Consider the following 14,378-nt stretch of genomic DNA (forward strand, 5'->3'; position numbering starts at 1 on the left):
ATCCAATATGAAGGACAATAGTTAAATTTAATGCAAGATTCCTAAGCCATCTTCTACTCACCTCTAAATTGCGCATCCCTGTTTCAAGCAGGTGAGAAACTGGGCCTTTGGCAGCATTAATTGCACATTCCTGAAAGACACGAAGGACGCCGTGAGATTATGTTTCTTAGACTTCTGCTTCTTAGAAAACACCTTCTCTTCCATTTCGTCACTTAGCGATAGAAATTTGGGGCTTCATCTCATCACGAAGATGAGATGAGCAAACTAACATATGAGATAAATGAGAAAGAGGATTCGGAATACTGTACGGTGTGGGGACTTTGGTATAATTGGATGGAAGATCGCACAAAGAAGGGATAAGAGATAGTGTAAATATTAGAATAAATGGGTAAATTATGAGACACTATAATAAAAGAATGTATCCAATTTGTATATAAAGTAAGACTGTCTAACCGATTTTACTTGCATTGTACTAGAATATAATTCAATAAAAATTTATATATAAAAAAAGAAATTTGGGGCTTCATTCTGTTCATAAATTAAGGACTATCTGTACTTTCAAAAAAGCTCGATTTAATTTCTCATGCTGAAGAAAGAAGGGAAAATGCCAGCATTGCTATAGCGGATGGTATCGTATCGTTCAAGCACAACAGGGGAATGATCATGATTATCCTAATCATAATTAGAGGATTTTGTAACCAAGCCTTTTTAAAATGGTGGTTTTTGAAACAAAATGATCCACAGCCAAACAACAGGGGATCCCAAATCCTCTTTCAGCTCACCTTGGCATGAATCAAGTTGTAAATTGCATCAGAAATCACCTCCTTTGAAAAGGTACTGAGGATGTCCTTTAGAAATTCTGCACATTCTGTCAACAGAAAAAATCAGGAATGATATTTCATTTGTGAATAGAATAGAATAGAATAGAATAGAATAGAATAGAATAGAATAGAATAGAATAGAATAGAATAGAATAGAATAGAATAGAATAGAATAGAATAGAATGCCGAATGGGAATGGAATGGAATAGAATAGAATAGAATGCCGAATGGGAATGGAAGAATAGAATAGAATAGAATAGAATAGAATAGAATAGAATAGAATAGAATAGAATAGAATAGAATAGAATAGAATAGAATGCTGAATGGGAATGGAATGGAGTGGAGTGGAATGGAATGGAATGGAATGGAATCGAATCGAATCGAATCGAATCGAATCGAATAGAATAGAATAGAATAGAATAGAATAGAATAGAAGAGTTGGAAGGGACCTTGGAGGTCTTCTAGTCCAACCCCCTGTTTAGGCAGGAAACCCTACACCACTTCAGACAAATGGTTATCTAATCTCTTCTTAAAAACTTCCAGTGTTGGAGCATTCACAGCTTCTGGAGGCAAGTGGTTCCACTGATTAATTGTTCTAACTGTCAGGAAATTCCTCCTTAGTTCTAAGTTGCTTCTCTCCTGGATTAGTTTCCACCCATTGCTTCTTGTCCTGCCCTCAGGTGCTTTAGAGAATAGCTTGACTCCCTCTTCTTTGGGGCAGCCCCTGAGATATTGGAACACTGCTATCATGTCTCCCCTAGTCCTTCTTTTCATTAAACTAGACATACCCAGGTTCCTGCAACCGTTCTTCGTATGTTTTAGCCTCCAGTCCCCTAATCACGTTCACATTTACAAAGCTTCCCTCCATCAGCCCTATCCGTACAATCTTTGCTTGAGTGTGGTTTTTTTCATGCGTATTGCAGCTAGCAAGACTTTCACAGAGCTATCTCAGAATAACAAAGCATTTCTCTAGAGCAGTTTTTCTCAATCTTGCCCACTTTAAGATGGATGGACTTCAACTCCCAGAATTCCCCAGCCAGCCATCACTGTTTTTTAAGAGTAGGGAATCCCCACGTCTAAATCGGGTGTAAGAAAAGCCAACTCTTTTTCAACTGTTGAGAAGAATATTACCTGCAGCGCTGGGTCTAAAGTGAGGTTCTTGATGCCAGCAGAGAAGCATGAGCTGCACCAGCCTCTTCCGATGAGGCAAGACACTTGGTAAGAAGGCTGCTTCGATCCCTGGGCGCAGACCATTGCAGACCCCAGTTATAGCTTGAAGCAAAGTCTTTTTTCCTGTAACAAGACAAAAAAAGAAAAAGTCCTGTACAGAAGAACACTGCTATTACACCAGCGATGTCCAGCCATGGCGACTTTAAGACCTGTGGACTTCAACCCCCAGAATTCCCATGGCTGGCTGGGGAATTCTGGGATTTGAAGTCCACAAGTCTTAAAGTTGCCATGATTGGAAACATCTGGCCCACACATTTATACTGGAACAGATATATAAATGACATGAAAGGAAGTTTTTTTAAAAAAACCACAAGGGGGCAACATTAAACCAAAAATCAGACTTACTTTTCTTTCTTTCTTTCTTTCTTTCTTTCTTTCTTTCTTTCTTTCTTTCTTTCTTTCTCTCTCTCTCTCTCTCTCTCTCTCTCTCTCTTTCTTCCTCTCTCTTTCTCTTTCTTTCGTTCTTTCTTTCTCTCTCTCTCTCTCTTTCTTTCTCTTTCTTTCTTTCTTTCTCTCTCTCTCTTTCTTTCTTTCTTCCTCCTTCTCCCTTTTCTTTCTTTTAAAAAAGCAGTTCTTCACAGAACTTGTACAAAGTTTCAGCCACAGATAATATTTTTGCAGTTTCCATATTAATAATCTGGCTGATTTCTAATAGGCAGAACACCGAAACGCACACGAGTGAAGCAGTTTAGGAGCAATCCCTTGTCACGTGTGGCCCAAAGCAAATCCGTGGCCCCAAAAACAGCCAAGCTTTCTCAGGAATTCTGGGAGTTGAAGTCCACAGGTCATAAAGGGGCCATATTTGCCCACCCCTGCCTTAGATTGAGCATTTTATTAGATTGCTTACCTGTCAGTGGCTTTTGTCGACTTAGGAGTTCCCAACACATCATCCCAAAACTAGACACATAAAATGAAAAGGAAAACCAGGTGTTATTTGGTAACATCACAGTTTCCCCAGCCCGATACACCTGTTATATTGGGAGTCCAAATTCAAATGACTCCTCAGCATCTCTTCACCTCAGAGAGCACCAAAGACCTTTCATTTCAACCCCGAGCTACAAATATTCTCCTTTATTGATAAATATGAGCACATCCTTTTGTCTGAAGGAATTATTGTCCCTCTTATCAAGTTCATGTGTAGTATTAGTAACCAGTGGTGAAATTCAATTTTTTAAAATTACCGGTTCTGTGGGTGTGGCTTGGTGGGCATGGTGTGGCTTGGTGGGTGTGGCAGGGGAAGGATTCTGCAAAATCCCCATTCCCACCCCACTCCAGGGGAAGGATACTGCAAAATGCCCATTCCCTCCCCACTCCAGGGGAAGGATATTGCAAAATCCCCCAAAACTCTCGCGACAGTTTCCAAATGTTACAGAAGCTGAGAATTCTTGGATTTAACCAAGTCTGTTTTGATTCAAAATCTGAGGGTACAATGCAGTACAAAAATATGAAATGGGACCCATCAAAGACTAAATTCTTGGCTGATCTGTTGCTTCTGAAGAAGCCATAAGTGAGACACAGCAATAACTCTCCTGCACTTGTTATTCCACAAATAACAAAACATTCCTTCTGTATTTCCATCCTGCTACACTTCTCACACCTCCAAACCCAGTTTTCCTCACAGCTGGAACACAGCAATCAGTAACAGCATCTTGATGAGGAAGAATCAGTTCCAAAAATACTCATTACTCCATTGCTAGGAGTCAGTAGGAAAATTTACGACTTCCTTCTTCCTCCAGTTTTGAAATCTAATACAAGCTTTCTATGAAAAGTAAAGAAGTAACTTGGTTGGGCTCCTGGTCAGACGGTGCACCATCTCTGGAAGGTTCCAGGTTAGTTAATCCTGCCATATAGTCGAGCCTTGAACAAACAATGCCCTAAGATTCTTTTTTTAAAAGACAGACTCACCTATAAATATCTCCTTCTTGTGAGAATTGACCTCCCTGAAGTATTTCAGGAGACAGGCAGAGCAAATCCCAGCAACTACCCTCGTTACAGTTCTGCAAAGCTGCCCTCAGCTGCTGTTTTCTCCAGGTGGGTTGGCCAAAATCTGAGATCTGCAAAACATGATTAGATTAGATTAGATTAGATTAGATTAGATTAGATTAGATTAGATTAGATTAGATTAGGTTGGGTTGGGTTGGGTTGGATTGGATTGGATTGGATTGGATTGGATTGGATTGGATTGGATTGGATTGGATTGGATTGGTATCGGGATCGGGATCGGGATCGGGATCGGGATCGGGATCGGGATCGGGATCGGGATCGGGATCGGGATCGGGATTGGGAATGGAATGGAACCGAGAGGAGCGGAGTGGAGCGGATCAGAACAGAATAGAATGACAGAGTTGGAAGAAACCTTCTAGTCCAACCCCCGTTTAGGCAGGAAACCCTTCGCCATTTCAGACAATTGTTTGTCCAATCTCTTTTTAAAAACGTCCAGTGTCGGAGAATTCACAACTTCTGGTGGCAAAGCTTTCCACTGATTAATTGTTCCCACTGTTAGGAAATTTCTCCTTTGTTGCTTGTATCTTTACAATTTATATTGATATTGTTTCCTGATTGCTTATTTGTACCCCATGACTATCATTAAGTGTTGTACCTTATGATTCCTGATGAATGTATCTTTTCTTTTATGTACATGGAGAGCATATGCACCAAAGACAAATTCCTTGTATGTCCAACCACACTTGGCCAATAAAGAATTCTATTCTATTCTATTCTATTCTATTCTATTCTATTCTATTCTATTCTATTCTAGTCTATTCTATTCTATTCTATTCTATTCTAGTCTAGTCTATTCTAGTCTAGTCTAGTCTAGTCTAGTCTAGTCTAGTCTAGTCTAGTCTAGCCTAGCCTAGCCTAGCCTAGCCTATTCTATTCTATTCTATTCTATTCTATTCTATTCTATTCTATTCTATTCTATTCTATTCCATTCCATTCCATTCCATTCCATTCCATTCCATTCCATTCCACTCCTCGTATTCTATTCTATTCTATTCTATTCTATTCTATTCTATTCTATTCTATTCTATTCTATTCTATTCTATTCTATTCTATTCTATTCTTTAGTTCTAGGTTGCTTCTTTCCTTGATTATAGCCTAACCTTAACCCAATGGAAAATCTATGGAGCCGACTAAAGAAACTTGTGAGTCAGAAGCGACCCAGCAATAAAACCCAGTTAATAGAAGCCATCATTCAATCTTGGTTTCACATTAGAACAGCTGCAGAACTCAAAGACTTGGTTCACTCCATGGGAAGACGTTGTAAGGCCGTCATTCATGCTAAAGGTTACCCAATTAAGGATTCACTGACCGGGTGATAATTTTTGTATATCTCATTTTTTCTATGGTGATAATTTTTGTATATCTCGTTTTTTTCTACATTTTTCACTTTTCTTCTTTATACTGTAACTGCTATTCTAATAGCAAATCCTTCATAAAAGTTATTGCATGACATTCTTGATTACATTATCTTTCCATTGATATAGAATTTTATGGTACTACTACTCCAAAAAAAGTGGTGTTATTAGCTAGTTTTAGAAAATACACATTTCCAAAAAGATTTCCACAATTTTGGCCACTACTGTATAGCTCAGGAAGAGTCCTGGGTGCAATTAAAGTTTTATTCTGATATCAAGTCCAAAGGAATGCGGGGGGTGGGGAAAAGGTTTGAAAAGCCTACCTTAGCTCTGTATTCAAGATCTAACAACACATTGGAAGGTTTGAGATGGTGATGAAGGATAGGAGGCTCCAAATTGTGAAGATAGCTCAGACCAATGGCAACATCTGACAGGATCCTTATGCTCAAAGGAACAGGCAGATCTGGATAGAGTTCATGCTGGGGGAATGCAAAGCGTTTATTGAATACACCGTTTTTTTGAAAACATTGATTTAACACGGGGACCATATTTCCATATTAAACGTATTTAGAGATTTGCAGGGAAATCCTGAGCTCCTCTTTCTGCTAGCGAAAATCGATAAATTAACCCAAAATGTTTTGCTTCGTGTGAGAAGCTGGTTTGGTGTAGCCTTTGCAAGCTAAGATGACCGACCGACATTTGTTTTTGATTTAAGAATGGTAGCTTATTTGAAGGAACTAGCTGAAGTCCAATTCTGGTGTGCTAAGATGCCGAATCTATGCCCTGTCCTATTCAAAGAACTTCTCTTCTGGGCAACAGCACCTTATCTGAGCCTCTTTCTCTTTACGCTTCATTGTCAGGCTCCCAAAATCAAGAAAGACATCTGGTGTTTCTTCCCAGTAGATTTCTTTATTATTACAGCCCTGCAGACAGAATCTTGCCAAACTGAAGCATGCTGCTATCTACAATAAGCCTGTACTCTGGGAACTGTTAGGGAGGAGATGTCTTCACCCTCTTTCTCTCACACAAACTATCAGAACTGAGTTGTCTCTTACTCAGTGGGGGAAATCTGCTGCGGATTGCCACCGGTTTGCCACTCGCACATGTGCGATGCACACCAAACACACTGCATGCCAAACGCACACTTCACGTGGAGAAAAGAGGCTTAACAAGGTAAGTAGAACAGCGAGGGGGAAAACAGCTGTGCCGCACAATTTAGATTTGCTAGAAAGCAGGATTTCCTGCTTTCTAGTGAATATAAATCGCGCGGCACAGCTGATCGTCGGAAATACAGGTTTGAACGAACCGGTAGCTTTTTTTTTACTACAGGTTCGCCCAAACCGGTAGCTTTTATCACTACCGGTTTGCCCGAACCAGTGCGAACCGGTAGCATTTCACCCTTGCTCTTACTCCTCTGGAATGCAGCCCCTCCCTCCAGGGAATCCAGCCGCTTACTACATCCCATCTCACCCCTCCAAAGGAGAGCCAGCCAAGGGGATTTTTTTTTCTCTTGCCTTCCCTGACTTACATCGTGAATGAGCAAAGAGAGAGATCCATTGTGCATCCATGTCGTTGCAACCCCAAGGAAACCTTGGAACTGGCAAACACCCAAAAGCGGCAAGAGATGGTTGCATTGTAAACGTTGCGTGCTTGCTGCTTCTTGAAGCAGGGCCTTGAAGTCTCTGCAAGGGGGAAAAAGATCTGCATGTCAGACCGTTTCAACAGAACAAGACACCTTCATTTGTTACTGCAAAATGATCTATCCGTGTATGCTTCCATTTTCCTCCTCCCCACTTTGATTATAGCTGTTGTGACAGGAGGGACACCATGGCAGCTGCATCTTTGTGCCTCAGTTATTAAGTCTCCTCATTCCATGCCATCATAACTTTGAACTGTCACTGAATGAGTGGTCCTTAACCAAGAACTATAGCAGTGATGGCGAACCTTTTCGGCACCGAGTGCTGAAAAGGGAGTGCACGTGCGTGGCACTAAGTGCCAAAAAGGGAGCATTTTTTTAAATATAATTTTTATTAATATATTCTATACACCAATACACAAATAAAATATACAATCCTGCTACCATGGTATAATGTGATTACATTATCCATAAATATAAAGTCATTCCTTTATACATACATATTTGCCATCATATATATACATCATCATATATCTATTCTATCCCACCTTTTTTGGACCCAATCGTACCATACTTTCCAACTGTTATAAAATTCTGAATCTTTTTTACCATTGATCAATCTAGTTAATCTATCTGATTCCGCACACTCATTAATTTTATATATTATTTTCAAATCTATCGGTAAGTATTGATTTTTCCACTCCTGCGCATATGCTAATCTTGCTGCAGTAATAATGTGAATCAACAAGAACCATATATCTGATTTAACATTCAAAGGTTTTGCCCCCAATAGGAAAATCTCGGGCCTTAATTCCAAATTAATCTGTGTAATTTCCAAAATCCATTGCCGTATTTTTTTCCAATATTTAACCACCTGTGGGCAGGTCCACCATTGGTGAAAATAAGTTCCATTACTGTAATCGCACTTCCAACAGTAGGCAGATGTCCCGGGAAACATTTTAGCTAATCTCGCCGGGGGGATATGCCACCGGTAGACCATTTTATATATGTTTTCTTTGTATGAAGAAGCCATAGTTAATTTCATATTTTTCAACCAAATCTGTTCCCATTGCTGGAAGTCAAGGGGATATCTAAAATTTCGCCCCCATGCTATTATACAATCCTTCACTACATCCTGTCCTATCTGCAGAGACAATAAATATGCATAACATTTAGATAGTATCCCTTTCCCTCCTTCTAATACGATCTTATCCAATTCTTGTCTTTTACGGTAGATTCCTTCACTATATAAATCTTTTTTATACCTGGAGTGCCAAAAAGGGAGCATTTTGTGCACGCTCATCAGGGATGCGTCCAGGAAGAGGAGCTGCCCAGGGGGCATGCACGTGCCAGAAAAGGTACTTCTGGTTTCCAGCATGCACATGCATGCCGGCCAACAAGTTTTCCAGCTACTGCCGCGCATAACGCATGTGCTGATCAGCTGGCAGCCCGCATGTTCTGCATTGGGGGGAAGGAAGTGTTTATCTCGGACTTTTGAGATGGGAGGGGCTAGAACGAGGGGCAGCACCAATGAGAATTCTCCCTGCTTGAGTGTCATCGGTCTCCGGGAATAGTCTCCGGAAGGAGGAGAGACAATTTCGTTGTATACATGATGTACAATGACAATAAAGGCTATACTATACTATACTAATTCTGCGGAGAGAGAAAAGTAGAGAAAGTGGAAGAGGGGATCTTCACCTCAATAACCAACTTGGGCTTCTTCCCTCTGCGGAACTCTCTCTTCCAGTGGATGAAGTCAAGGGAGACTCTGCCAGGAGACCGATGACGCTGCAGAAGGGAGAATTCCCATTGGTCCTCCTTGTTTCTGGACACTCCCAATTCCAAAGTTCGAGGAAGCCCCATTCCCGGCTCACAGACCAGCTCTTCCGGTTTCCTGCACTGCCACATGCACTAAGGCCAACTGATTGGCGTGTGCGCATATGCACCAGAAACCCGGAAGAGGAACGGGAAATGCCACCCATGCCAGGCAACATGGCTCCATGTGCCACTTCGGCCACGCGTGCCATAGGTTCGCCATCGTGGGACTATAATAACTTTTCTTCAGGCTCCTTGGAAGGAGGGTGTGCATGAGGATAAAAACCAATCAAGATGGTATCCACAACACAACACACACAAAAGGGGGACAGGGCTTCAATCACATCGTGGACAACCTCTTGAGTTTTCTTCTTTAATTGTCTTTAAAAAAAAAAACTTTTCATGGAAAGGCAAAGCACAAATGGACTGCAAACAACGGCATGATAAAATAGCAACAATCCTGCACTGCAAGAAATATCGTTTGCCTGCACGCAAGAACTGGTAGGACCAGAAACCAGATACAGTAATACAAAACGAAGAAGCTAAAATGCCCTGGGACTTTAGAATTCAAACACGCAGGCACCTGCTGCTTAACACACCAGACTTAACAATTGCCAATAAGAAAGAGGGGAAAAAGTCTGGATAATAGATGTGGCAGAACCTGGAGACAGCAAAATAGAAGAGAAGGAACTGAAGAAGATTAACAGAATGCAAAGACCTGCAAATAGAAATGGAACGACTGTGACAAAAGAAAGCAAAGATAGTTCCAATAGTCATAGGTGCCTTGGGTGCAATCCCAAAACAATTGGAGCAGTACATGAACATTATTGGCATTGACAAATTCACCATTAGTCAATTGCAGATGGCAGCTTTACTCGGAACAGCTTACATCCTGCAATGATAACTCTAACACCTGAAACATCTGCCTTTGCCAGGTCCTTGAGAAAGACTCGATAGGTGGACAACAGTGCCAGATTCAGTCTGAACATCTGGCTGACTGTGCAATGAATCATAATAAAAATTTTAAAACCCAACCTTTCTCCTGCTCTCTGGTTGCTCAACAGCTTCACGGAGACGTCTGTGTTCCAAGCCATGTGGAAGGCTTTCAGCGAGATGCCGAAGCCTGTCCGACTCAGGGAAATGTTCTCGAGATCTTTCTGGGAAATGATGGGCACCAGCTTGGACATTTTAGGACAACTGAAAATGAAGTGAAGCTGTTACAAAAAAGAAAAAGAGAAGAGAAGAAAACTAAAATCGCAATGAACCAAGAGCCTTTATTGTGGACACTTACCCGCAAAATCTACAACGTTGCAACTAAATGATAAAGCCCCCAAAAATGTTTATATAAAGTGATAGTAAACAAAAGTACAAATATTGGGTAATAGCAGGATGATAAGAAGTTGGCCTAGACAGCAAAAGGGGAACTGAAGTATTTATGTGCCGTTAAGGTCTTCAAACTCAAGACACAGCAACAAAAACCACAAACAGGCACAAAGTCGAGGCGTGCAAGTCTGCAAATCTTCCTAATTTGCCACATCAAAAAAGGGCAATGAAAGTTATCTTTTAAACTCAAAATAATCCTGTATTAGTCAAAATCAGGATGTCTTACAATCATGTGTTGCAGGACAGTGGAAATGTGCTTGCTTTTCAAAATTGGAATGCAGCCACAGAAGGTTGAAAAGTTCTTTGGAAAAGCATCAAAGCAGAATTGAAAACCACTGAACCCTTTTTTTCTTTTCTTTCGTTTTCTTTCTTTCTTCCTCTTTCCTCCCTCCTTCCCTCCCTCCCTCTTCCTCTTTCTCTTCCTCTTCCTCTTTTTCTCTCTCTCTCTCTTCCTTTCCTTTCTTTCAGAATTTAGGTCTTTTCCTTCTGGAGCTGTGGAGAAAGCTTTTTTTTTTTTTTTTTGATCATCCTGTTTACTGAAGATTGTCACCTCCTACAGCTGATTGTGCAAAAAACAAAAGCAGAACCAACCCATTGCAGAATCTGTACAGGCTTAAGGGCATTGGTGAAAGAGCTTGTGAGTACAGCTTGCACAAGGTTCTAAACGAAGAAGTGGATTTTCTAAAAAGTTTGACAGAGTTGCTTGGTAGTGAGATGGGCAGCATATGCAGTAAATTAAGTACAATATTTAAAGTACAATATAAAGTCTTCTGCTTGGGTGGGGGTTGGACTAGATGACCTACAAGGTCCCTTCCAACACTGTTAATCTGTAATTCACAGCCTGGTTGTGTTCACAAGGGCCAAGAAACTTAAAAAAGGCATTGCAAGGACTGTCCATGGCTTGATCTTATCTAAGGGATGCCAGGAGGGAGAGCATTTGTGGAAAACTTAAGAGAAAATGAGCTCACAGTCTGTAATCCAGAAGCTTTAATCATGCTTAATCTTAATCTTTCTTGGTTTAGTTTGTTTCAGACAAACAGCAGGAAAGAGAAAGCTGGCAGAAGAGAGAAAATTTCCATTAGGTATGCTGGCTTCACTGAACCAACATGTGATCTGCTTAACAACCATGAAGACTTGTTTTACAGCCATCTAAAAATAAATCAACTTTGGTCACATGATGGCCCATTTAACGACCAAAATTCTGGTCGTAAATTGAGGACTACCGATACACAAGTAGGATCCGTCTGAACAGCCATCTTATGTGGGCTCCTTTATTTGAAATATAAATACAATGCCTAAGCAAACCGATGTTTGAACCGATATATAAAAAGAAGCCAAAAGGTTTGATAATATTTGGACAGAAAATAAAAATAATTAGAAACAATGTTGGATTATACACAGTAAAATCATAGGCAGTAAAAATGCTCTTATAATTTCTCATTTTTTGAAAAAAAAAAGTCCTCTAAATATCAACCATACAGTCCTGAAAGTGTCCAAGTTGCCTGAATTGGAAATTTCCCAAGGAAAATTTTGATTCTGGAAACTTTTGCAGAACCTATTTTATTCTGGAAAAGTTTTCAACACGTTCCCAGTGTTTCCTTGTCCCTGAGCCAAAGGATGGATAGTTTTAATCTAGGACTCTATGTTAGGTAATGATTGGCTTAGCATGTTGCATTAATCCAGCCTGACTGGTTAGTTTTGATGAGGTGCTGCTCAATGCCAGTCCCCAAAATGGGTCAACTCAGCACCCAAATTAAGTCTGGGTACTTAACATAATAAGCACCTCAGATGAAGTCAGGATGGGAAGTTAGAAGTTGGCTGGACTTGGAATACAGGAATAACAGGCTTGGGAGATCTTCTAGTCCAGGGGTCTGCAACCTTAAACACTCAAAGAGCCCTTTGGACCCGTTTCCCACAGAAAAGAAAACACAGGGAGCCACAAAACCCTTCCCGTGCCTGACTATTTCCTGAGTGGCCACAAAACTAGCATATGTAGTTGAATTAAACATTCTGTTTTCTTCTGCAACTTTTCTTTTCTTGGATTTATCCATGGCCTATAGGGGGTTGAAAAGCTCAATAAATTACATGCCATTGAGTGTCACACATTGGCGGTTGTGACGCATATTTTGAGTGACAGGGAGCCGCAGCAGAGGGGTGAAAGAGCCACATGTGGCTCCAGAGCCGCAGGTTGCTGACCCCTGTCCTAGTCCAACCCCCTGCTCAAGTGGGAGACTCTATACCCATGATGGCGAACCTATGGCATGCATGCCAGAAGAGGCACGCAGAGCCACCTCTCCGGGTAAGTGAATCGTCACCGGTTGCTTTCCAGTTTCCAGCGCACCAGCCAGCTGGTCTTTACACGCATGGGAGTAATGAAAACTGGAAGAGCAGCCGCCCGATGCACATGTGCACCCTGGGAAGAGCAGCCACCCGGTTTCCAATGTGCACATGTGCACTTGCCAGCTGGTCTTCGCGCGTGCATGCACGCCAGAAACCAGAAGACCAGATGGTCAGTGCTCATGCGCGTGCCAGAAACCAGAAAATCAACTTCCCGGCACGCGCATGCATACTGGGTAGCTGATCTTCCAGTTTCCGGTGCGTGCTCCCATTTTGGTACTCAGTGCCGAGAAGGTTTACCAACACTGCTCTATACCATTCTCGACAAATGGCTGTCCAATTTCTTCTTGAAAATCTCCAGTGCTAGAGCGTCCACAACTTCTAAAGGCAAGGTAGGAGGTTGAGTCCAAGGGAGGAGTCATCAGTCACGAATCCCTTCGTGCCCACAAGAGATCGAAGTCCACCTGACCTTGAATTCCTTCCAACCTTATCCCAAAGGTGCTTTTTTTCAAGAGGCAACTGGACTTTTTGGTTTTTTCTTTGAAGACATTTCGCTTCTCATCCAAGAAACTTCTTCAGCTTCTTGGATGAGAAGCAAAATGTCTTCAAAGAAAAACTAGAAAGTCCAGTCGCCTCTTAGGAAAAAAAAACACCTTTGGGACAACCATGACCTGGATGACTGAGAATCTCCATAGACTTCCATTCTTATCTACCGCCAATTTCCTTTGGCTGTTAGTAGTTCAGATTCTTGCAAAAAATCCATGTACTCGTTTGAACAGTCTGTTCCTTCCGATTTCCCTTGGCGCTTGATCGGCAAGCCATGAGACTAATTAATGGTTCTCACTGTCAGGCAAGTTCAAGGTTGGACTTCAACTTTCCAAGAACTCCCCAGTCTGTACGTACAGTAGTAGCACAGCAGACTCACGAAAGTCTAACAGTTCCTTACCCCTGCTGCCGTATCTCCTAAGACACCTGTTTTTATCCAGCATGCATCTCTGAATTGCAACACAACCTTGGCACTGGATCTCAGTGAAACTGAACGTCTAATTATGGAAGTTCGCTCACTGCTGTTAGACGGAGAAGATTAAATCAAAAAAGATGCTGCCTGCAACGAGGAAGGAAACTCCCACACTGGGAATTAAAGGCAGGAAGATATTTTAAAAATAGAAAGAAGCGAAGCATTGTTAAATCGCATCACTCCCAGAAGCCAACGTACAAGAAGAATTTGAGGCAAGACAGGTAGTCCTCAACTTACATCCGCAACGGTGCCCAAAATTTCTGTTGCTGAGCGAGACCGTTATTCAGTGAGTTTGCCCCATTTTACAACCTTCCTTGCTGCTGTTATTAAGGGGGTCGCTGCGGTTTTTAAGTTAAGTGAATCTGGCTTCCCCATTGACCTTTTGCTTGTCAGATGGTCACAAAAGGGGATGATGTGATTCCGTCATAAATATGAGTCAGTTGCCAAGCTGTTTAAATTTTGATCGTATGACCATGGGAATGCTGCATCGGTCATTAAGTGTGAAAATGGTCATAAGTCACTTTTTTCAGTGCTGTTGTAACTTCAAACGGTCGCTAAGAGAATTGTTGTAAGACGAGGATTACCCTGTTTCCCCCCAAATAAGACATCTCCTGATAATAAGCCCAATTGGGCTTTTGAGCGCATGGCAATAAGGCCAAGCGCTTATTTCAGGGTTCAAAAAAATATAAGACAGTGTCTTATTTTCGGGGAAACACGGTATCTATCTATCTAATCTATCTGTCTGTCTGTCTGTCTGTCTGTCTGTCTGTCTGTCTGTC

The 14,378-nt window shown here is 41.4% G+C and overlaps 1 protein-coding gene across 3 annotated transcripts in view; it reads right to left on the minus strand.

Moving 5' to 3' along the window:
* Positions 1-14,378, minus strand: part of LOC117670372 (receptor-interacting serine/threonine-protein kinase 2-like) — a 49,499-nt gene that overhangs the window by 23,768 nt on the left and 11,353 nt on the right. For 2 of the 3 annotated variants that reach the window (XM_060681560.2, XM_034425449.3), the window contains exons 2-9: positions 9,897-10,075; positions 6,939-7,092; positions 5,734-5,889; positions 3,957-4,105; positions 2,899-2,948; positions 1,953-2,114; positions 783-868; positions 62-130 (exon numbers count right to left, since the gene is read on the minus strand). In XM_060681560.2, the coding sequence (XP_060537543.1) occupies positions 62-130; positions 783-868; positions 1,953-2,114; positions 2,899-2,948; positions 3,957-4,105; positions 5,734-5,889; positions 6,939-7,092; positions 9,897-10,048 (978 nt within the window). In that variant the 5' untranslated portion in view covers positions 10,049-10,075. The remainder of the gene's footprint in view (positions 1-61; positions 131-782; positions 869-1,952; positions 2,115-2,898; positions 2,949-3,956; positions 4,106-5,733; positions 5,890-6,938; positions 7,093-9,896; positions 10,076-14,378) is intronic. The other variant, XM_034425450.3, reaches the window with a different exon arrangement.

This window comes from Pantherophis guttatus, chromosome 11, assembly GCF_059756535.1.
Source record: "Pantherophis guttatus breed Tessera chromosome 11, ASM5975653v1, whole genome shotgun sequence".
Lineage (NCBI taxonomy): Eukaryota > Metazoa > Chordata > Lepidosauria > Squamata > Colubridae > Pantherophis > Pantherophis guttatus.